The sequence below is a fragment of the Protopterus annectens genome, chromosome 1.part1, assembly GCF_019279795.1.
Source record: "Protopterus annectens isolate FY-2018-M chromosome 1.part1, PAN1.0, whole genome shotgun sequence".
NCBI lineage: Eukaryota > Metazoa > Chordata > Ceratodontiformes > Protopteridae > Protopterus > Protopterus annectens.
The window spans coordinates 606,277,793-606,301,976 of NC_056726.1; the positions used below are offsets into that span (position 1 = coordinate 606,277,793).

At 43.6% G+C, this 24,184-nt stretch overlaps 1 protein-coding gene across 1 annotated transcript in view; it reads left to right on the forward strand.

Annotated features, from left to right (window-relative positions):
- Window positions 1–24,184, forward strand: part of SPRTN (SprT-like N-terminal domain) — a 247,050-nt gene that overhangs the window by 147,798 nt on the left and 75,068 nt on the right. Inside the window, exon 4 of the mRNA XM_044077081.1 lies at window positions 16,222–16,504. Within this exon, the coding sequence (XP_043933016.1) occupies window positions 16,222–16,504 (283 nt within the window). The remainder of the gene's footprint in view (window positions 1–16,221; window positions 16,505–24,184) is intronic.

Sequence of the window (24,184 nt, forward strand, 5' to 3'; positions counted from 1 at the left end):
GCGCCCAGGGTCTTCACAAAATGCCTGGCACCAGTAATCTTTCTGCAGACAAAGGGGAATTCAAATATACCCTTACTTGGACGACTGCCTCATTCAAGCAGAGAACAAAGACATTCTACTGAGGCATCTGGCGTTTGTAAAAAGATTACTAATTTGCCTAGGGTACACAGTAAACGAAAAGAAATCAAAACTAGTACCCTCTCACGAGATAATATTCCTGGGTGCAAGCTTAAATACAGCTGCCCAGATGGCTTATCTCACGCCAGGCAAACAAAGGCAACTGACTTCTTACTTCGAAATGTTGGCAACAAAGACCCAGTTATCTGCAAGAAAAATTCTGCAGGCTTTGGGTTTCATGGCTTCCTGCATTCTACTAATTCCATATGTAAGACTGCATATGAGGAAACTACAATGGTATCTAAAAAGTGTTTGGACTCAACATTACCACAACCTGGAAACATTAAATCTGAAGTAGGAGATTCATTTGTCAGCAACCTGTGGGTATGGATCCGATATCGGATCCGAACCGGCATGGTTTATCCAGCTATGGATCCGAGCTCCTAGCTCCTCCCCTCACCCATAATGCCCTGCTCTCCCTACATGACCTCAGATCTAGTTTGCCGCGTTCATGGTGACAGCTGGATTTTGAGCTCCTGTCAGCTAAGTGTTTTTTTTGGTGTTTTAAGAAGGGTTTTTCTGTCAAAAAATTTATAATTTGTGTGAAAGTTTTAGGTTTTCCCTCTTTTAATCTAATTTTTTGTTAACTTGGTTATTTTTGTAGTACCCTCCCCTCGCTGGTACGTAGCTTGTGTGCGTGTGTATTGTTTGGGGCCTTCTGTGCGAGTGCTTAGTTTAATTACTTTGCTTTACTTTACTGTTTAAAAAAAAAAAAGTAAGTTAGTGAATATGTCTGAGGCCCCAAAGGCAATCTTTTCAAAATGCTCCGAGTTGTGGCCATAAGCTATCCCCTGCTGATGGCCACACTTGGTGCGTTCGATGCCTTGGGGTTGAACACCTCACTTCTGGGTGTTCAATCTGTGCAGGGTTCAACCCCAGGGCATTGAAGGAGCGGAGGTTGAAGCTGGTCTTGGCGGGACTCTTGCCCCCGGATTCGGCTTCAGCCCCCGCCCCGTTGGTAGTTACTGCTCCGGCGGTTCCTGCCTTGCCTGCTCCCCCCCTCCTCCTCCCGGGATTCAAACTCCCTCTACGGGTTCGGAGGAGAGGGAAGCCAGGAAGAAGGACCGGAGAGAGAAGCACCACAAGCGGCAGGCTGAGACCTCCGTCTCGGCCCCGCCGGCTAAGCGGGCTTCTCCTCCGGCCTCTCTGGCTGCTGGCTGTCCTCCTCCACGGCTCCGGTCCCCTTGTTTTTCGCTGGGGCCTGAGGATGAGGAGACCCGACCTCCTTCGAGGCTATCGAGGCGGCACTCAAGGCCTACCTCGGTAGCCTCGTCGAGGTCTACCTACAGCCTCCCAGACGCTGATCTGGACCGGATGATGCGAAGGTTCATCCAGGCCCAGATGCAGATGGGAGTGCTCCTGCCACCCCCCCCTCTGGGGGGGAGCTCGACCCCATTTTTAAAGCCCATAGCTCCTTCTCCGACCCGCTACCTGGGTTCGGAGAGCTCGGAGCCGGGCAGCCTCAGAGCAGGGGCTGGGTCGGCGCCGACAGTACTGGGTACTTCGGATCCGGCCCTGCCCTCGAGTTTGTCGGATCCGACCTCTTGGAGCCTTGACCCGAGCTTCGGATCCGAGGGACTCAGTGTGCCTTCGGCGCCGTCCCTGTCGGAGCGCACTGTTCCCTCGGATCCGAGGGGCTCGGCGCCGGCTCCGATCCGCTCATCGGATCCGAGGGGGAGCCGACTTTCAGATCCTATAGTCGAGGCTGGCTCCCCCTCGGCTTTTGATGTAGTGGAGAGGGCTCTGTTGAGGGCATCCGGACTCCCGGTCCTTGCTTCAGCTCCGTCCCGCACTCCATCTGCTCTGGGCCAGGCTTCCGTCACCCAGCCACTGGGACAGCCCGGTTCACTGCCCCAAGCAGTTCCCTTGGATCTGGACATCGCTGGCGAGGGCTCCTCGGACAGCCCCCCCGAGGAAGCACCTCGCAAGCATACTTGTAAGAGGAGGCACATAGACTCCCCCGAGTCTTTAACTGAAGACACTGACTTGGAGGAAAGGGAAGGCTCCCCAAGATCACCCCCTGAGGATGTCTCCTTTGGAGACATCATGGAAATGTTACGGATAAGAGGTGGGTGGTCTGCCCCAAACCTCTTGGGTGTCCCCTCCTGCCGACCCCCTGGCGGACCTTATTACCACCAGGGCGTGGAAGGAACCGGACACAGTGGAGCCAATCCCCAAGAGGCCGGACAGGATCCTTAGCTCCCCTGCTGACCGTGCCCACTGGAGCAAGGGACCCCCGGTAGATGCCATGTTGTCGGCAGCAGCCACTAAGAGGGAACTCGCTCAGGAGAGTCCCTCAGTCCATCCCCCAAGCAAGGAGTCTCGGATGATGGACCGTTTGGGGAAGCGAATGTTTAGTTCAGCGACCTTCTCAGTGAGGGCGCTCAACTATTTGGCACATGTCATTAGGATGCAGCGTGATCTTATCAAGGAATACGCTGCATCCCCCCCAGAGTCCATGTCGGAGGAGGACAAACTTTTGCACTCCACCCGTATGGCCACTCTTCGTTCCGTGACCAACACCTCTATGCGGTTACTTTCCCATGCTACCGAGGGAGCCGCTAGAGCTGCAGGAGTGGGCCTAGTCACAAGACGCCAGGCCTGGCTCCGCCACTGCGATTTCACAGAGCCCTTCAAGGCATCATTCGCGAACGCCCCCTTTGACGGTTCTGCACTTTTTGGCAAGACGGTTCGCGACACCTTGGTTCAGAGCAAGAAGGATGGGAAGACGCTGTCTGCCGTCGGAGTCTGCTTCTCTGTGCCCCAGAGTTCCTACTCTAGGAACCAAAAGGGCCAGAAGAAGATGTGGTTCCGGAAGTCGCAGCAATCCCAACCCGCTCCGGACAACCAGTCCTTCCGCGGCAGAGGAGGACAGGGAGGACGCCGCCCTAGGGGCAGAGGGGCTCCCAGGAACTTTGGGTCCAGAGAACCTTTCACTGAACAGCCCACGCAGCAACCCTGAGGGGTTGCCCGACTGCTCCACTCTGGAGGCAGTCAGGGGATGTTTTTCGGAGCACCTAGCGGCATGGGAGTCCATTACATCGGACCGCTGGGTACTCCAGATCATATCCAGAGGTTACAAAATCCCCTTTCTTCATGTCCCAAGATTCAAAATTCTCCCCGATGTTCCACCCGATCAAAGGGAGGCCGCTTCAGCAGAAATTGGCCATCTGCTGAGAAAAAGAGCCATCCAGCCCGTCCCCCCAGACCAGATCGGATCAGGGTTCTACTCCAGGTTCTTTTTAGTGCCAAAAAAGACGGGGGACCTAAGACCCATTCTGGACCTGTCCCTATTGAACCTGGCAGTTCCCAAGGAGAAGTTCCGGATGGTCACTCTACAGTCCATCCTCCCCCTTCTAGGGGAGAATCACTGGATGTGCTCTATAGACCTCAAGGATGCGTACTACCACATTCTAATGGACAGACAATCCAGGAGGTTTCTTCGCTTCCGGCTGGGAGCCAGTCACTACCAGTTCAGGGTCCTTCCCTTTGGTCTCACCACAGCCCCCAGGGTGTTCACCAAAGTATTAGCAGTGGTTGCGGCCCACCTGAGGCTTCAGGGGGTGCAGGTCTTTCCGTACCTGGATGACTGGCTTCTCACCGCCCCAACAAGGCATCTACTATCCTTGGCAAGAGACTCTTTTCTTCGTCTAGCTCCCCAGCTAGGCATCACGGTAAACATAGAAAAGTCCAACCTGGTCCCTACTCAGATAATAGAATTTATAGGGGCCAGGTTAGACACGAGAAATTTAAGAGCCTTTCTCACAACCGACAGAGTTCGGAATCTGCGACTCCAGGTGCGGGCCATCCTTCACTCCAGCTCAGCTCCTGCGGAATTGGTTCTGAGGGCACTAGGGTCTATGGCGGCAGCGATTACTCTTCTTCCGCTCGCCCGCTTGAACATGCGGGTGCTTCACTGGACACTTCAGGTGCAATGGTCATTTCTCTCTCTCCCCCTACATCACCCCATTGCAATCAGCAAGGCTTGCAAACGGTCTCTCTTGTGGTGGCTCCATTCCCCGGATCTCCACGGAGGCCGCCCTTTTTGTGCATCTCCCCCTCTCGCCACAGTGACCACGGACGCTTCCCGCCTCGGGTGGGGGGGGCATTTTGCGGGCCGGACGGTCCAAGGCACGTGGGGCGATTCAGAGACCTCCCTGCATATCAATGTTCTGGAAATGAGGGCAGTGCTCTTGGCGTTGCAAGCACTTCAAGCCCTCCTTCCCCTGGGAACAATTGCGATTCAGTCAGACAACATGTCGGTGGTCTGGTACATCAACAAACAGGGGGGAACCAGGTCTTACCCTTTATGTCGAGAAGCCATGAGAGTGTGGGAATGGGCGATCTCCACCAACCGCTTTCTCATCGCAACGCATATTCCGGGTCGGTCCAACATCCTAGCGGACAAGCTCAGTCGCACCATTCTCTCCCCGTACGAGTGGTCTCTCAATGCTCAAGTAGCGAAACGTATCTTCGCACAGTGGGGGACTCCCTGTTGCGATCTCTTTGCTTCTCCCTTAAACGCCAAGTGCGACAGTTTTTTTAGCTCTAATCCCCCCTCCAGGGGATTCCCCGAGAGATGCTCTGGTGCATGCTTGGCCTCCCGGTCTTCTTTACGCATACCCCCCTCTGCCTCTGATGCTCCAAGTACTTCAGAAAGCCTCTCGGTTGGGGTGCAGAATGATCCTCATTGCCCCATTCTGACCTCGACAGATCTGGTTCCCTTACCTAAGGTCTCATTCAGTGAATCCACCTTGGATTCTAGATCCCATTCCGGATCTGATATCACACCCATCGAACCTACCAACTCTGAACCTGGACAACCTGAAGTTGACTGCTTGGCTGCTCCAGTTCCACTCCTAATCAGGACTCCCGGTATCTCGTCCCCAGTTAAGGCCATTCTGGTAGCGGCCCACAAGCCTTCTACCAGGAAAATTTACCGCAGTAAATGGAAGCGTTTCTCCATTTGGGCGGAGCGGCAAGGTCTAGATCCCTTCACGGTTCCCCTTCCTTTGGTTCTAGACTTCCTTACTACTCTCTTTAAGTAGTTCCACGGTCAAAGTTCAGCTAGCGGCCATTTCTCATTACCATGTTGGTCAGGACTCTGGGCCTCTTATGTCAGCTAAGTTATGCAAAATCTTCCTAAAAGGCACCTTTTTGCTCAGACCCCCTGTCAAAGAAACGGTTCCCCCGTGGGATCTTTCCTTGGTACTTCAGGCCTTGACCGCTCTCCCCTTCGAGCCTGCGGCCACAGTAGATCTTAAATTCTTGTCTCTTAAGACTGCTTTTTTAGTAGCCATTACTTCGGCTAAGAGAGTTTCTGAACTTCAGGCTCTGTCCATGAAACTGCCTTATTTGATCTTCCATCCGGACCGGGTGTGCCTCAGGATCAATCCCTCCTTTCTTCCTAAGGTAGCTTCGGAAGCTAACATTAATCAGTCCATCAACCTCCCTGTTTTCTTTCCTAAGTATCAAAACAAAGGTGAATACAAGCTGCATTCCTTGGATGTTCACAGGCAGCTTCGTTTTCATCTTCACAGAACAGTTGGTCATAGGCAATCCGACCAATTGTTCATTTCCTTTGCCAAATTCAATCTGGGTAAACCAATTTCCAAAGTTTCTTTGTCACGCTGGATTTCTCAGTGTATTCTGTTAGCGTACCAAGCTTCTGGGAGGCCCGCACCGGAGGGAGTCCATGCTCATTCGACCCGGTCTGTCTCTACTTCAGCAGCCTTTAAGTCTAGGGTTCCTCTGGATGACATTTGTTCAGCAGCTACTTGGGCTTCATCTCATACCTTTATTTCTCATTACAAGCTGGACATCACGTCTAGAGGTAGAGCATCCTTTGGCTCCGTGGTGCTCCGGAATATCCTTCCATGATGGCCACCCAAGATTCAGGTAGTTGGGGACTCTGTCCCACAGGTTGCTGACAAATGAATCTCCTACTTCAGATTTAGAAGTTATGTACTTACCATAACGTTCCATCTGAGTAGGTGGATTCATTTGTCTGCAACCATCCCGTCCTCCTATCCCCCTGGCCTTGTCAGTTCCTGCATTGGGTGTGTTACCCTCTAGTTAGGGTAGTTGGTGCAGGGCAAACTCGATCTGAGGTCATGTAGGGAGACCAGGGCATTATGGGTCGGGGAGGAGCTAGGAGCTCGGATCCATAGCTGGATAAACCATGCCGGTTCGGATCTGATATCGGATCCATACCCACAGGTTGCAGACAAATTAATCCACCTACTCAGATGGAACGTTATGGTAAGTACATAACTTCTAATTACCCTCATTCCCTGCCTGCAACAGGAGTTTCAATGGTGGGCACAGGCCTGCCACCACAACAAGGGACAGTCATTCACTCTACCCATGGCCAGGCAGACACTAACAACAGATGCATCAGATTATGCCTGGGGGGCCCATATGGCAGGAAAATGTATTCAGGGAGCATGGCCAGCAAGCCAAATGCATCTTCATGTCAATCAAAAAGAGATGCTAGCTGTTCAGAATGCCCTGACAGCCTTCAAGGATCTACTTCATCCAGGACAACTGCTGGTAAAGACGGACAATACTAGTCATGTGGTACATAAACAAGCAGGGAGGCACACATTCCTACCCCCCCTGCAGACAAGCCATGACTTTGTGGAACACAGCATTGACTTATCAAGTACACCTGCAAGCAGAATTCCTGCCAGGAAAGACAAATACTCTGGCAGACGAACTAAGCAGAAATCTCAGGGATCCTCACGAGTGGAAACTAGATCCACAAATCTTCAGCATGATAACAAGGAAATGGGGATGCCCAGACATAGATCTATTTGCCTCCCCGCACAACTGCCAACTACAGAGATTCTGCACAAGGACTTATCACAAACAAGCATGTGGATGCCCTATCATTCAGCTAGAAAACCCTTACAGTATATGCCTTTCGTCCACTGCCTCTCCTCCCCAAGGTACTCCTAAAGGTCAGACAAGAGAAGCCAAAAATGATACTGATTGCCCGAGACTGGCCACGCCAGCACTGTTACCCAATCCTAAAGAGTTTGTCTCAAGGCCCAGCCTGGACATTACCCCAAATTCCTCATTTGCTGACTCAACAAAACAATCAGATCTTGCACAGCCAACTCAGAACCCTAAATCTGGCTGCATGACTGATAATTTAACCATTCAGAACACACCTCTCTCTAAAGCAGTTATGGATGTTATTTTGGAGGCCAGGAGGCCCAGCACCAGAAAATCTTATGCAGAAAAATGGAAGAGATTCTGTGCTTGGAACCAGGCACAAGGAATGGACACACTTGTACCAAATCTTCCTCAGATTTTACAATACCTAACTGAGATGCTGGACAAAGGCCTATCCTTCTCATCAATTAAGACCCATGCCTCTGCCATTTCAGCTCATTACAATACGGAGCCACCTATTTTTTCACATCCACTGCTAAGGCAGTACCTCAGAGGGGCCAAAAACATAAGACTTTCAAGGAGAGCTCCAGCACCTGCATGGGACCTCAATTTTGTCTTGGAAAAGCTCACACTGCCTCCTTTTGAGCCAGCCAATACAGCTGAGATAAAATACTCATCATGGAAAACAGCTCTGCCCCTAGCAATAACCTCAGCAAGAAGAGTCTCAGAGTTACAGGCACTAATGGCTGTGGAACCTTTTATTATTTTTCCATCTGAACAGGGTTTCTGTAAGGACAAACCCAACATTTATGCCTAATGTAGTGTCCAGTGTGGCTCTTAACCAAACCATTCATTTGCCTGCCTTTTATCCAAACCCACAGAATAAGGGGGAAGAGACTTCTGCATTCTTTGGACATACATAGACAGCTACACTTCTACTTGGACAAAACTAAAGCCTTCAGAAAGACTGAGCAACTCTTAGTGGCATATGCTGCAGGATCGCAAGGAAAAGCTATTTCAAAGCTGACTCTTTCAAAATAGATAGGCCACTGCATTTGTTTCTGCTATTCACAACATGGCAAATCAGTACCTAAGGGCATTAGGCCACATTCAACCAGAGCAGCAGCCACTTCAGTAGCCTTCCTCAGAGGAGTACCAACCAAGGACATTTTGGAGGCTGCAACTTGGACTTCAGTGCACACTTTTACAAAGTACTACCACTTACCTCTTTACTCTAAATCCAGAGCAGGCTTCGCCACTGCAATTCTGCATGGCCTCATAGCCACTCCTAATTCTATCTAGGCCCAGCCACCCAACCTCAGCTTTGGGATTCAACCCAAGTGTAATGACTGCAACAGTGAAACACGATGAACATAGTACAGTTGTGTACCTACCATAAATGTAGATGTTCAAGTGTATTCACTGTTGCAGTCCAGGTTACCCTCCCTCCATCCTAATTTCATTGCTGGGACTTATCTGTACTTCTCTGTTCTATACAACCTATGTGGTGTATTTGCTTGTAGATGAAGGTAATGTTTGTTAGTGCATGCTTTTTTATGAGCAGAATTTTTAGCCTACTCTTTTGGGGGCACCTGACATCTGGGGCAAGAAAAACCTGAACAAAATGGCATCTGCTGCATCTTTTATACCCCTGTCGCACTGACGTCAGGGAAGACACGATAGCAACCAATGCCGGACCAGGACTTTGGAATTCAGGCCGACTGCGGGTAGCCTGCCAGCAGGATAACCCAAGTGTAATGACTGCAACAGTGAATACACTTGAACATCTACATTTATGGTCGGTACACAACTGTACTCTCTAGTCCCATTTGATTTACAGATTTGCAGCAAATTCATTAGGTTTGGGTTGGAGATTACTCTGTAAGCTAGGCATACGTCTTCCCTAAGAAGTCTGTACAATACCGAGTATAGTGACAGGTACTTTAGACGGTCTGTGTAAGGCACATGCTGGAGTCCTTTGATCTTCTTAGTTAGAAACTTCTGAGGTCTCCAGTTGCTGTAGGTGCTTTGTACGGTACATGCCGAAAGGGGCGTTGTACTCAATTGTGGACCTGATTAGTGATGAGTATAGATGGGGTTATAACCTTCTTTGCTCTAGAGGCAATGCTTTTGCTAATCGTGTGCTACGTAGAAAGCCTTCTTTACTACAGTAGATACATGGTGGTCAAAGTTAATGTCACAATCTACTTGTGATCCTAGATCTCTTACCACTTCGTAGGTACATAGGGTGGTGGTGTTAATTTGATAGCGTGAAGAGACATTCTTTTTACTGACTGGAATGAAGATGAATTTCTTTGCATTCAGTTTGAGACCGTAATTAAGACACCATTTGTCGGTCTGTGCAAGGACCCTCCTGAAGATTGTTGACATCATTTGGGGATTCAGTAATTGTACCCAGTTTGCAGTCATCCGCAAACTTGGTCAACCACAGCCCCTTAGTTTTGACCTGAATTTCTAAGAATATATGTGAGACGCACACAATTGGACTAGATGGCATTTGTCCCTGAGAGAGAAAAAAATTTAAGCATAATATCCTGGTAACACATAGCTTTACTTTTGAGAGAGAGAGAGAGAGCATGCTGATCAAAAGCAAGCTTATTATTGAATAGTTAACACCTAAATCTTTAAATTCCATAACTGCTTCCAAGGCTGCACTATTCAGAAATATTGACTATAAAAGATAAAGTTGTTCAGAGGACTGACTGTTGCATTTGTCAGAACTAAATCATTAGCACTGACTGAAATCTTTTAACGCTTTGTTTATGCTACTAAAATTGTCACTGTATTGTACTAAAAAATGCCAAGATATGCATATTTTCACCAAAAATGTTTCATTTAACGGGGCTGTAGAAGAACTTAGTTGAACAAAAGCAGGCCCAACACTGATCTCTGAGGTGGACATATAAGCACTTTCTGACTAGTGAACCATGCCAGTGTCCAGTTAGTAGGGAATGAATTAAATGTATACTTCTGCTGAGCTGTTACCTTTAAACCAGAAGAATGAGGTAAGCTGCCAAAAGCTTTAAAATCTAAACATTCATATTTTATGCACTTTGAGAAACCCAGGCTTCAGTAATAATAATAATAATAATAATAATAATAAATACATTATCTCTATGAATTACTGAATTATTTCAAGTAATTCATTCATTTTGTTAGCAACACTACCAGTACTGATGAGAAGCAACACTACCAGTATTGGTGAGAATCAAATCCTGTACATTGTTTCTGTAAGATAAACATGTTAACCATTATGCCAACCTCTTGTATTTAAAAACTTGTGGTTAGATTGTCAAGCAGTAAAAAAACTTTGTTGAGAGATTTTTGCAGCCATGGTTAAAGATTCAAGGTATCCTCCATTTTCCTTTTATTTAAGGTGGATATCACAGAAGAGCACTCAAGCCATGAAGATGAACTTGCAGTGTAGAAATAAGAGACTTTCCAAAGTATCGGTGTGTCAGCATGCACATAGTTGTGACTGAGGTATGCATCTCGGGGTGTCAGAATTGGTGGTGAACAGGATGATGGTAAACTGAGGTGAAAACTTGGGACTGAGAAGTGAAATATCATGCAAAACTTAAATGAGAAGCAGAAAAGGGAGAACTGCACTTTGCAAATAAAAGGCAGATCTGTTGATAACATACTAAGTAAGCAGGATAGATGTAACTGATAGTCTGTGTCGACCCAAGGAGAGGGTGATTTTCTGTAGTCAGCATGCTTAGTTTAAAAGTGAAAAGACAAGATGAAAAGATGACATTTCCCACGAGATTTTGAAAATAAGAATAGAACAAATAATTCCTTAGTCAGCATCTGTTGCAGCCTTAGACTTTGAGATGTACAGTATTTAAATAACAGGGGTCTCAGGAAAGGAGGCTTCAGCCTTAAACGGCTAGTCTAAAAAAATCCACTGTTTTGGCAGATATGTACATGATGTGTTACCTTTCTTTGAGGACTCTTGTAGGACGGTCCTTTGTTTGTGACTGAGTGAAGAATAGTGAGGCAAAGTTATAGTTATTGGCAGGGTCCCTGATTTTTGACGGTCTTTGGTTGACATAATTTGATTACAGAGAGAATGCAACCATTACATAACAACATACAGCACTGCCTTACAAAAGAAGTTGACTTATGGATGCAAGATCCGGCTTGTAGTGTTTTGTGAGAGTGTCAGCTGAAGAGTAGTTATTGTGTAGATGTAATGCAGGAAAACAACCTAAGGCCTGTGTGACAACAAACAATTTAGTGGAATGACATTTCTGGCCCTAAATAGTGTGATGCCCCAATGCCATTTTGTGCATGTAGGTAATGCACTTAGCATCTGTTAGATAGGCAATGTTAGAAAGTTGCTTAATTTATTAACCAGAAAATAAGCAGCTCAGAACCGTTTTCGGCATGAGATGGAACAATTCATAGAATTATGTATGGGAATGTACATACACAGTAGGCATATTTTCTTATTTTAGCAAAAAAGAGCTGTGGATATTTTATGACAGACTTTGTCGTAACCCATTTCAGCATATGATCCTGACTAAGTTCATAGGTGTTTACTATGCTAATGACCACAAGGGCCTTTTCAAGCCTAGCCATGCATCCCAAATCTCTGACAAGTTCTGATACCCTTGATAAGTGTAAGCATGGGCCTGGGAGATGAACCATTTACAGGTGACCTTTGTCCATTAGAGACATAGGTGCCAAACCAGGGATGAATTTCCAGTTTCCCATCCAGTTGTCCAAGTTGCACTTGAATTGGGTTAGGGAGGAACTCTGCATCACATAGATGGAGAGCCTGTTCCATGGATGGGTAGCCTCTGGGATACATACCTGTCTCTCCAGCAGGTCCTATTTATGTCACAGGCAAGGTTTAAGTCTTTAGAATGGGTAATTCTAGTGCTGTTTGTTTTGTGGATATGCAGGAGGCCCATCAGAGTGGGGTCTGATAATGCCCTGTATGCCAATCATAGATCTCCCCTCAGAAGCCTGTAGGAGACTGAATGCAGGGGACATTTTACTTACAGTCTGTATTCTTTTAGTGAGAAACCTCTGTGGACAGTTGATAGCAGTGGCAGCAACCTTGGGAAAAATATTGTTTTAATTCCAACATAAATGGCGTCTTTACAAAAGGCCACTTTCGGGGCTTGAATTTTGTCAGTTCATTAGGCTGAGGTAGCTGCTACTTAGACACCTGTTTTCTGTGTAATGTTCTTTAGCCGTCCCACAAATTTATTTTATTGTATTTAGTTTCCATTTGTTAACTAAGTGGTTGGACTGGTTCAGGGACCCTTTTCAGCCATGGTCTAGATGTAAGGGCATTACAGACGTAATTATAGTTAACAGCTTTATTTTATTTTATATTTTTTAACAGGATAAGTCTGACCATTCTTTCCAGTCCCTCTCTTGCTGTTTATGAAAAAGGAGCTTCATTGATGGATCAGTCGGATATCCCTCAAGTCAGGGTTGCATTTTCTAGTTTCTCCCCCTTGCCAGGATCTCTTTACAGATGCTTCAGACCTGGTTTGGGGAGAATGTTCCATGAATGGAAGGTCCAGGATTCATTGTCCAGGAAGGAGAAGGAGTACCTTAATATCAGGGAAAAGAAAGCAGTGATTCTAACTTTGCATTTCCTGCATCACCTCTGGTCTCCGGCACTCTTTCGATATTTACAGATAACACCACAGTTTTGTGGTACATAAACAAGCTGGGTGGGACAAGGTCATACTGCCTTTGCTGGTTGGCAATGACTGCTTAGGGTTTAGTTGTGCAGCGCAATCTATTTTTTAAGCAGTTTATGTCCCCTTGGAGGACAGTTCTGTGGAAGACTGAGCAGATCTCAGGCAGACCCTAAAGAATGGATGCTGAACAGAGAGGTCTTTCTGTAGATTGTTCAACTTTGAGGTATTCCTCAGTTAGATCTCTTTGCCTCTAATCAGAACAGACAGCTTAGGATACTTTATTCAAGGATTCAGTGTCCAGGATCTTGGAGAATGGAAGCCATGTCTTTTTTTTCTTGGAAAGGGGGATTCCTTTATGCCTTCGGTTCTCTTCCTTTGATTCCCAAGATTTTCCTGAAAATCAAGCAGGGCAAGACTAAAGTCTTAATGGTGACTCCCTTCTGGCCCAGGCAGCATTTGTTTCCCCCTTCTCTTTCATCTGGCCCAGGGCAGTCACCACAAGCTACCTCAAAGGATGGACTTCCTCACACAGTAGAAAGAGTTTTCTAATACATAGAAGCTCCATATTTTGAATCTACCCTTTGGACGAGAGGATCCTAATACTTTTTAGGTATCAATTTTCAAAGGATGTGCTATAGGAGGCTAGGAAGCCTGCTGCAAGAAAATTTAAAGTTTTTTTTTTTTTTTTTTTAATGGAAGGGATTTTCTAATTGGTGCTACAAGAAGAATTGGGGACCCTTATCGAGTAGGCATTCCTCTCATTCTGTCTTAATTGTATGAGATGCTCAATTCCGGTTTGGCATAAATGCACATACAAGACTGATGTGTACAGAAAGTTAAGCTGAGACCACAGACTGTACTTCACCTTTGACGTGTTAAAAAGCTCTCTCATATTAGCTCCCCCCTTTACTATGCACTGTGCTTTACAGAAAAGCAGCATATGACTGTGTGAAAAGAACTAGTTTTTACTTTTGAGATTCTTGAGACATGGGCTGTTTGACTTCCCAAGTCTGTTTCATCTCTAAAATAAGCCTCATATTCTAGTTAGTGTGCAGCTTAGCCATCTTGTGCAGCAGGAACACCTGCCTTTTGTTGGTGTGTAAGTTTACCGCATTTGCCAACCATTGATGTACTAGTTGTATTTCTGATTCTCTCCAATACCTTAGCAGTTAATAGTTTAATTACAGCTTGTATATACTAGCTCACTTCCTGTGTATCCTTAATGCCAAGCACCTTAATGATGCAGTTCTGCCAACTCATCTGTTTCTGAATGGTTGTCTTTTTTGCCAGAATCAAGATTGTGTCAGAACACTACTTGTATAAAAAGCAGCTTTTATAATTGATGCAAAACAAAATGCCAGTAGAAGACTAAAAAGTTACGGTGTGTTGTGTAACCAGATTTATATTATCTGATGCAAGTGGCAACCTGCCATTATGGGGTTGCTGTCAGATGCATCATTATTTAGGTTTTTTTAGGTGAAGTCTGTATATCTGGTGCATCAGTAGCAAAGTTTTCTTTGGTTATGTCTGTATATAGATTAGGTCACTATATTTTCATTTATCAGAGATGAGGCACCTTTCAGTGGGTCGTAGAGTAAATACTTTACACAAAGGGACAATGATGGATTTGCAAAGTGCAGTTCTCCCTTTTCTGCTTCTCATTTAAGTTTTGCATGATATTTCACTTCTCAGTCCCAAGTTTTCACCTCAGTTTACCATCATCCTGTACACCACCAATTCTGACACCCCAAGATGCATACCTCAGTCACAACTATGTGCATGCTGACACACTGATACTTTGGAAAGTCTTTTATTTCTACACTGCAAGTTCATCTTCATGGCTTGAGTGCTCTTCTGTGATATCCACCTTAAATAAAAGGAAAATGGAGGATACCTTGAATCTTTAACCATGGCTGCAAAAATCTCTCAACAAAGTTTTTACTGCTTGACAATCTAACCACAAGTTTTTAAATACAAGAGGTTGGCATAATGGTTAACATGTTTATCTTACAGAAACAAGGTACAGGATTTGATTCTCACCAATACAGGTAGTGTTGCTTCTCATCAGTACTGGTAGTGTTGCTAACAAAATGAATGAAGCTATACCCCCCCTTTTGCAATGTATGAAAACAGAGTGTTGATTGCACAGTGCTTATTTGCATAACTATGTACAAAGACAGGAATTCACATGTCAGCAGTGTGCGTGTGTGCGTGTGGTGCTTCCACCTATGCATGCCTGGAAAGGTGATACTTTAAAGTATTGTTTTATGAACTTAATATTTATGTAGCATGATTTGCATAATGCTTGTAGCCACCAGGAGGATGAGGGTAAGCAATAGGACTGAAACAAGATTTTTCACATATTTCCATTTTTTCCCTTTGCTCATAATCACTAATTCTTCCAGCTGCTGCCACAGGAATTTCCTTATGCCTTTTTTCTATGCATCTTCCTCACTGTTTAACCTCTTACTCTCCACTTAAGAATATTCCATTTATCGAGCACCTTCTTTATATAACTATTCCATAATATTTACCCCCTTTAGGTGAAAAAATACTTTAAAATACTTCACACACTTGGTTCTTCATCTTTCTTCCATCTGTATCCACTTTTGAAGCCAATTGTTTTTGTTCAGCATTTTTTTTTGTTAACAAAAAGAAAGCCTTCTGCTTGGAGTTTGCTAGTACTTTTAAAGGTTTCCCCTTCCTTGCCCACCACTGAGCTGTCTCTGTCCTTTGCTTGTTCAGTTAGACATGGGGATACCTGGATTATATATTTTATTCCACATGAGTGTTCACCATCAGTACTGAAGAAAAATGTTTCTGTTTTCTTCTGGTGATGTCTCTTTTTATTCATCCTAGTATTAGCAGGCTTTTCTTACTGTTTAATCATGCTGCATATCTGTGGGTTGTCTGTTATTATGCCAGACCCCTTTTCACCTTTTTTGGTTCTTATTATTTACTGTAAGTTGTTTTGTTCCCAGAGTTTTCCCAGCTGTTTTTTCTCCCAGCCGTGCAGAATCCTTTCTAGTCTGCCACTCCCATCTTACAGCAGATATGCTGCTACAGATGGTTGTATGATCTATGAAAAGCTACTTTTTTCTACTAAAGTACAGGAACCAGTAATGAATCTTGTGAAACAGCTTTAGCGCACTTACTGTGGTATTGCTGTCTGCTTCCTTTTTTTATTCTGTATTTTACCCAGGTTGCCATCCATCTACCTATCCCCCAGGACGAGGTTAAGGAAACACCATTAACTGTGCACTCAACTTAGACTTTTATGCCTTACATTGTTGTACAGCTGTGCATTCACACACTACTGCAGAAGTCTGAGGATAAACTAAAAAAAATAGATGTTGCTTTGTGGTTCTTTTTAGTTTTTGAGTGAAACAAACTGTGAACACAAAAAACAACTTTAAAAATTATGCCGTGAAAAACTTATGGATATGATTTTTTCTAGATTTACCACAGTTTCCATGATGAAGTAGATAAATACCGTCAGCACTGGTGGCGTTGTAATGGCCCATGCCAAAGCAGACCACCCTATTTTGGTTACGTGAAGCGAGCAATGAACAGAGCACCATCTAACAGAGATCCATGGTGGGATGATCATCAGCGCTCCTGTGGTGGTGTGTATGCGAAGATTAAAGAGCCAGAAAACTACTCCAAGAAAGGAAAAAAGGAAAAAAAGGAAGGCAGTAGTGAAGTTAAACTTAAATCTCCAAACGGGTCTGACAGCTTAGGTAATATGATGTGTTTTGGTCATCTGCTTTCATCAGTTTTCTGACAACCTGAAATACTGATATATTGTTACATTAGATAAATGGTAACAGATGTTGCTGAGAGAATGTTGTGCTCCATGGGATATCCACAGACATTAGAAAGACAGAACCAATAATTTTAGGAGACAGTCACTGTTATTTTCCTTTGCTACAAAGAGGGAAAGAATGCCACTGTTTAAACAAACTATTTCCCAATGAGTAGCTCATTTTGGCATAATGGTTAAGATCTTTACCTCACAGATGCAAGGTACTGGGTTTGATTGCGACCTCTGGTTATCAGGGTTGCAATAGTGTGCGGACTGATCGCCTAGTGTTATCCTATTGCATTTCCTTTAGTTATATGTTTTATGAGAAACAGTGTAGAGAAACATCAGATCTCAAACTCTGATAGGGGCACAGAAGTTACCACTGTCATTTGTGTGTGTGTGTGTGTGGGGGGGGGGGGGGGTGGATGGGTCGACATTCAAGAACGCCTGAAAACAGCCACTCATTGCATACTTTTCCAAACACTGTAGATTTGACATTCAGCCTAGAACCAAGAATGGATTTGCCTCTGTCACCCAGTGAGGGCACCTTCAGTCCTCCTCTGTACCTTAACTAACCACTTTCCAAGAAGAAGAGAAAGCTTTGATAATCAGCCCTCTCGTAATGACTTCATCTGTATTTCACACGAAAAATAAGGCAAGTATTAAAAAAAGTAGTTTTTTTTCCACCAAAGAAAAATACTTAGTTTTAACATTTTTTCCCACAAAAGTAAAAAAATCATATTTCACAGTAAAAAGTGACTGAAAGTCACTTGACAGTCCATCAGACCACATTTTCCTAGCTTAATTGCATTAATTTTACAGAAAATTAATCTACTGAGTAAAAAATATAAATGTGGAAGCCCCCCCCCCATAAGGGAACTTATCTGCCCAGCAGTGGAGAGCCATTAACTGACCATTGATCCTCAAAAGCCCACAAGAGTAGCACTCTGACATTAGGAAAGCTGTGATGGGCTTTGCACCCAAACTGTTGATTTTCTTCAGCTCTGCTCGAGCTGCCAGTAGTCTGCATATGTGGAAGGTGCCTTTACACTCTGAAAGCTTTCTGGCTGCTGTATCTTATGCAGGATATAAGGTCATATAGCTTAGCATACTGCAGCAATGATCATTCGAACATGGTAGGTTGACTAACACAACTATACCTTCCTTTTTCACAGCCTTGTTGCTGATTCATCTATGATTTCCTTAGCCAAAGGTGCTAGCTCTAAACATCTTACTGCTTCTAATCCTTTGCCTTCTGTTAAAGGTGGAAGAGCTTTTGACGGAATTTGGAAGAAAGTATATACTTAACTACTCTTGCCTTTAATACTGTTGGGATCGCATGGCAGAATATCTGCTTGCATCCTTTGCAGACATGAAGAAGGTACTTGCAAAACATACCCTTATCAGACATTTAATCCTGTCTTTTCAGTATGTGCTCTTCAGTAACTCAACTCACTATTATTTTTATTTATTTATTTTTATTTTACATTTGTCGATCGGGCAAGTCCAACTGGATATATGTCCATTTTCAGTAGAGGCCCAGGGAGATAAGCTCCAAGACAGATAAATGAGAAACTTAGTAATCAATAAACAAACAAATGACTAAATAAAAAATATTCATAATAAACAATGCAGATTCCAGGTACAACAGAAAAAAAATGACTAAATAGCAGTATTCATTAGAATACAGTGCATATTACAGGTTACAAACAGAAAATTCTGTGTGGACAAAAATGAAGTACTTATAGTGCAAGAATGCTTATAACTATACAATATGCAGGTTTGATAACATAAACAGAAGGACTAAAGTCAAAAGAGAAGACAAGTTAATTATATAAAAATAAAGAAATTCTTCAGTAGGAAGTATTTACAGAGACTGGACATAGTATAGTTTGGAGGGAAACTGTATTTATAGGTAAAAGGAATCTATAATAGTTCATGAATAGTCTGAGATGGGCAGAGCTAAGTTTAATCAGATAGATAGATAGATGCCTAGTAAGGTTTAGTACAGGGCACAACCACTAACCATATTTTAAAGTGTTCATATGATGCTGCTGAAGCAGTATCCCAAGCAGCCGTCACTTGTTAGTTAGCTGAAGATATGCATGCTTAGATCTCAGAATATGCCCAAGGGTGTTAAGGCAAAAATTCTGAAAGCTGCATTGGATAAAGAAGTGCTGTTTGATTCCTCAGCTGATGTTATGAAAAAGGAACCTCATCTAAGGGGTCAAACAGATTTTCAGTCTCTCATTCCTAGGTACAACAGTAATTACCCTTCCTGCCTGAGCATTTCTGCAGAAAATCTTCTAAACAATCCCAACAAAAACCTGAGAGACAGCAGTATAAGAAATCATGGCAGAACATCTCAAAGAAAAGAGGGTGTCGTCCATTCACAAGGGCAGCCCACTCCCCTCCCCACCCTGGTTTTCCTCTAAACCTTGTAGGCAATCTTTCTGTATCTTCTTGTATGAAATCAGATCATAGTGGAGTCCTGGGTGATGGAAATTATCCTGAGTGTCTACAGGTGACAGTGGAGCTCATTTCCTCCAAACCATGAGGTTCCTCCACAGCCATAAAATCAAACCCATGACTTTCCTCCCATCATTTCTCATATGTTATTTCAAAGAGCAAAAAAAATCTGTCCCAGACTGTCAAACAGGAAAATGGTTTTATTAAAAAATCTTCCTAGTACCCAAAAAGGAGAGGACATGGAAACCTGTACTGGACTTGTCTTCCTAGGAGAGGACATGGAAACCTGTACTGGACTTGTCTTTTTTAAACCTGTACATAACGGTTACAACATGTGAAATGCTTATCCCTCAGTTTGTCTTTGTTATTATTCCCCTATGTTTTTGGTGACGCTGAACCTAAAAGACGCCATACCCATTCACAAAAACTTCAGTGCTTTTATAAGGTTTTCTGTTTCTGGTTCACATTTTCAATTCTCTTCTTTACACTTTGGACTTTCCATGGCTGTAAGAGTATTTGGGTCTATATTAAATCTGTGAACGCTTAAAAAAGCGAACCCTGATTTATCGACCCCATGTAAGCGAAAGCTTACAATCCCGAACACTTAGAACAGTGATTTTTTTTCCAAGGGAAAAACTGCTGTCCCACAAAAAAAAAAAAAAACTTTAAAACATTACATAAAGTGGGGGACTGTGCCCCCTACTTAAATATACCAACTCCAAGATCAAGTAACGGAGGCGGACAAGCGATTTCTTTCCCAGAGAAAGAAATAGTTTATATGCCGTTTCGCTATTTTGCTGTTTCGTGCTTTCAAGTTCGATCAAGATGCATTCAAAAGAATGTGTCTTCGATCATAAAATAGGAGCTCTTTTATTCACATGTCTAGCTCCAGTAATTGCTTTTTGCAGACTGCAAGACATTCACATTTTCCATATTTAGACAATTGCCTTATTTTTGTAGACTCTTTACAAAACTGTAAGATTCTCTGCTGTATGTCAGAAATCTGTTTCAAAAACTGAATTGCCGTTTACTCTTGATACGTCCTCTCTCATTCCTTCTCACAGGATCACATTTCTAGGTTGTCTAATAGGTACATCCTTAATGATGACTTATTTTCCTTCAGAAAAGACTTCTTAACACATCCATTTTCTACAGTTTTATCAACAGTCAATGACTACTGCAAGGGGGTTTCTCATGTTTCTGGGATACATGACTTCCATGATCCCGATGATTCCTCTAGCCAGATTACACTTGAGGGAAATGCAATGGTTTCTTAAGTCAGTATGGATTCAGTACTAACACACTTTCTCTTTCTAAATCCTTGTACTTCCCTTTGTCATAAAATAACTTTATGGTGGGCATATGCAATTTTACTGAATCTGTGTCCTTATGTTTCCTCTATGTCCCATCTCTATTTTGCATGGGGAGCAGTTTCCAAGGAAATCAACGGGGTCTATATGACCATCATTTCAAGAAAAAACACCTAAGTATCAAAGAAGTGATGGCCTTGATAAATGCATTAAAGACCTTCAGTCATTTGCGGACTGTGGGAAGAACCTCTTTAGTAATCCCAGGCATGTTGTGATGTGGTATATAAACAAACAAGGATAAACCAAGTCATACTCCCTGTGCAGACTAGTTGTGGTACTGTAACCGAGTAATTTGCAGCTTAACACAGTTCAGGCCACCTTTATTCCAGTAGAGCAGTACACTGTGGCAGATACTTTGAGCAGATTTATAAGTCCATAGGAGATTACTAGGCTAACAGCATAAGGGCCCTTATAAGCCTAACCAGTATAACCCAATTTAACCAATATATGAACCCTAGGGGCAAGAGGATGGCATGGATTTGTGCCTGTGCAGTGACTATCTTACAGCTTGCCCCTGTCCATAAGGGACATAGGCACTACTCCAGGTGTTTAAAGAGGGCCACTGAAAGGCTCTGTTTAATGTGAATAGGAAGCGTGCAGAATGGGGCAATCTCTGAGACACACATCTGACTCTCCAGCATTTTTTGTCTGAGTCGCTGACTAAGGTGAGATCCTTAGATCGTGTAACCCTCATGCTGTTTGACTTGCAGATGTATTGCAGTTCCATCAGGGTTGGATTTGTGAGTGCCTTGTAGGTCAGGCATAGGTCACCCCTTAATGGTCAGTAGGAGACAGAGTAAAGGGATAGGGCTTTTAGTCTATCCACATAGTTCATGCTGTTTACACCCTATATGTTCTTTGTGAGGGACCTCTGAGGTTGCTGCAGCTGCTGTAAATGCCTAGTCAAGTACATGCCAAATGTCACACTGTACTCTATTATTGGTCTAATGAGGGGTGAGTACAGTGGGACTATAATTTCTTTGGATCTGGATGCCGTACCTTTACTTATAAAGTTGTACCACGTAGAAGAACTTCCTTACCACTGTGGATACATGGCAGTCTAATTTCAGGCTACTGTCTATCTGTGCATCTAGATCTCTCACTTATGTGTATAGTATTAGGGATGTGCTATTGACGTTGTAATTTTGCAAGGGTATTTGATGTCCCAAAGGGTATGATAATGCATTTTTTCACATTTAGTTTTAGTCCATGGTTCTGGCACCAATCATTTGTCTGATCTAGACCCTCCTGAAGGATATCTACATTCCTGAGGGATTCACTGATTGCCCCCAGCCTGCAGTCATCGGCAAACCTCGTCTTTCGGAGGCCTTCCACACTAGTGTTGACTTCAGCTAAGTATATTCCAAACAGGAGTGGTCCCAGCACTGAGCTGTGTGGCACACCACTAGTAACTGGCCTCTTGCTGAATCTGGATTCACCCACTTCCAACAAGAGGCCAGAAAGGGAAGCCACATGTTGGGGTCTTTCAAGAAGTCATCCAGCTATGAGAAATTCTGCAGATTGATCTGTTTGCCTCCATTCACAACAAACTACTGAGGAATTCCATTCCAGAACACCTTACAGAAAGTCCTGCAGGACAGATGCCTTTTCTGTCTAATGGATAGGAACTATCCATTATGACTTTTCCCGTTTCTTCTGATTACCAGAGCTCTTTTAAAGATCCAAAAGGATTCTTTGAAAAAAATCCTGCTTAACTGTCTCGTGGCTCAGACAACACTGGTTCTCCTTTCTTGTGAAATTGGCCAGTGGTAATTACCACAAACTTCCCTACAGAATGGATCTACTCATACAGGACAAGGGATCACTGATCCACCCCAACCTACAGAATATACATCTGACTGCTTGGATGATAGAATTTTGATCCCGTTAAATCACCTTTTTTCTGAGGATGTGCAGCAGGTATTAGAGGCTGGAAAACCTGCTCTATTCAGACTTTTGTTGCTTCTAAGTAAAAATGACCTTTCAGCCTTTTCTGCATGTCTACCTATAGATCCCCGTTTCTTCTTTATTCCAAGTTAAACAGTTTTTGAAAGGTCTTTTGTATATCCATCCAATCCATCAAGGAAACAGGTGACCTTTCCCTCGGATCTCAGCTATATTTTAGAAGTATTAGAAAAGCTCATGTTATTATCATTTGAGGCAGCTGATCAGGCTGATATGAAATTCTTGAGTTTAAGAACGGCTTTATTCACTGTTTTGACTTTGTCTGCTTTCTGCTGAATCTGGTTCTGCTTGTTAAATTGAGCACTAAATCAGGCTATCTTTTGTTGGAGAGGCCTCTCCCCCGCACCCTTGTGGCAGGAGAGTGCAGTTAGGACTTATCGGATTGAAGGTTGCTGGGCAGTCGTTGCTAACTAAGATCTCAAGTTTTTGCAAGATCCTTTGTATTGGGTTTCTGTAGTATATTGTGTACACACAACTAGGATTATAAAGACCTTCGAGTCAATAGCCCATTAACCACTGTTAGAAAAATATGTATTAGTAATATGCTTAGTGCATTCGAGGTTTAAAAAGGGTTAACACATTTATTCTATTTCGCACTGCATAAATCTGTACGAACTGCAGAAGCATTCCAATCTTGTAATGTCATGAAATATGCGCAGTTATGATCTTTGCTTATGCTTTGGAAATTTACAGGGAAGCATTCAGTTTCTGCTAGTGTCAGGGAAATAATAATAGATGTATCACTTCTACTAATGTCATGAGATTTGAACAATGAGTTATTGATTTTCCGCTTATGCTATGAGAAAATACACAGCTGCAGAAGCTATTGATAATGAAAACAAAGGCTGTTTGAAAATATGAACTGCAATCAGCATGTACTTGTACCTAAGCTAGAAAAGTACCTTGAAATGTAACATATGTATTAGAGCTGACAATAGAAGCTTGTAGTGGGCTAAAGCCCCCAAGGTCAGGTTGTTTTTCATAAATCCAGTCATGTCAGCAGGAAATCCAAGTAACATTTTCTATGTAACATATAGTGAGTTTCAAATCTGAACATGTCAGCAGGAAATCTGAGTAACATTTGCTGTAGAACAATACAGAAGGCTGTGTCTAACTACGTCAACCATCGAAAGTAACATTTTATAGAACAGTATAAGAGAATCATACTGCCTGTTAGTAATTAGGCAAAATCCTGTATGTGCATGTTTTTGTCTCCTTGCTGCAGGTAATAAAAGGTGTCATACCTGAAACTTATGTGAATTGGTCTTTGAAGTTTTTTCCTTTGACAGATTGGTCCTTCAGACTGGAAACCCTCACTTCGCCTCGGATCAGACGGGCCGAGTGGTTGTAAACCTCTTGGGCAGAGACCTTATGCAGCTATTTGGTATAGCAGTAGTCCCAACCATGCAGGGTATGGAAGCACAGCGACAAATTGATACCTTTGCAGTGCAGTCAGAGGGTGAAATGTTTTATTGTTACAGCCAGGACTTGGTTACGACTGGTCCAGGGACTGTGACCGAAGAATTGATGAATGTAGCCATCAGCAAGTTCCCCTCCCTTGACATCGATAAGCAACACTTGTTGCACTGTACCCTGTATTGTTGTAACATGCCAGGACCTGATAAGGAATATGAGCAAGAATTATTTAAAAATTGTGCAAACAGATTGATATTACGTAATCTGTACTGGGACACAGAAGGGAACAGTGTAGCTAGCTGTTCATTGCTCCAAGAGTTCTTTGCACTCTATAAATCTAATCGATTACCACATGTTAGCTTAACTAAGGACAGAAACATAGAATGGGCAGACTT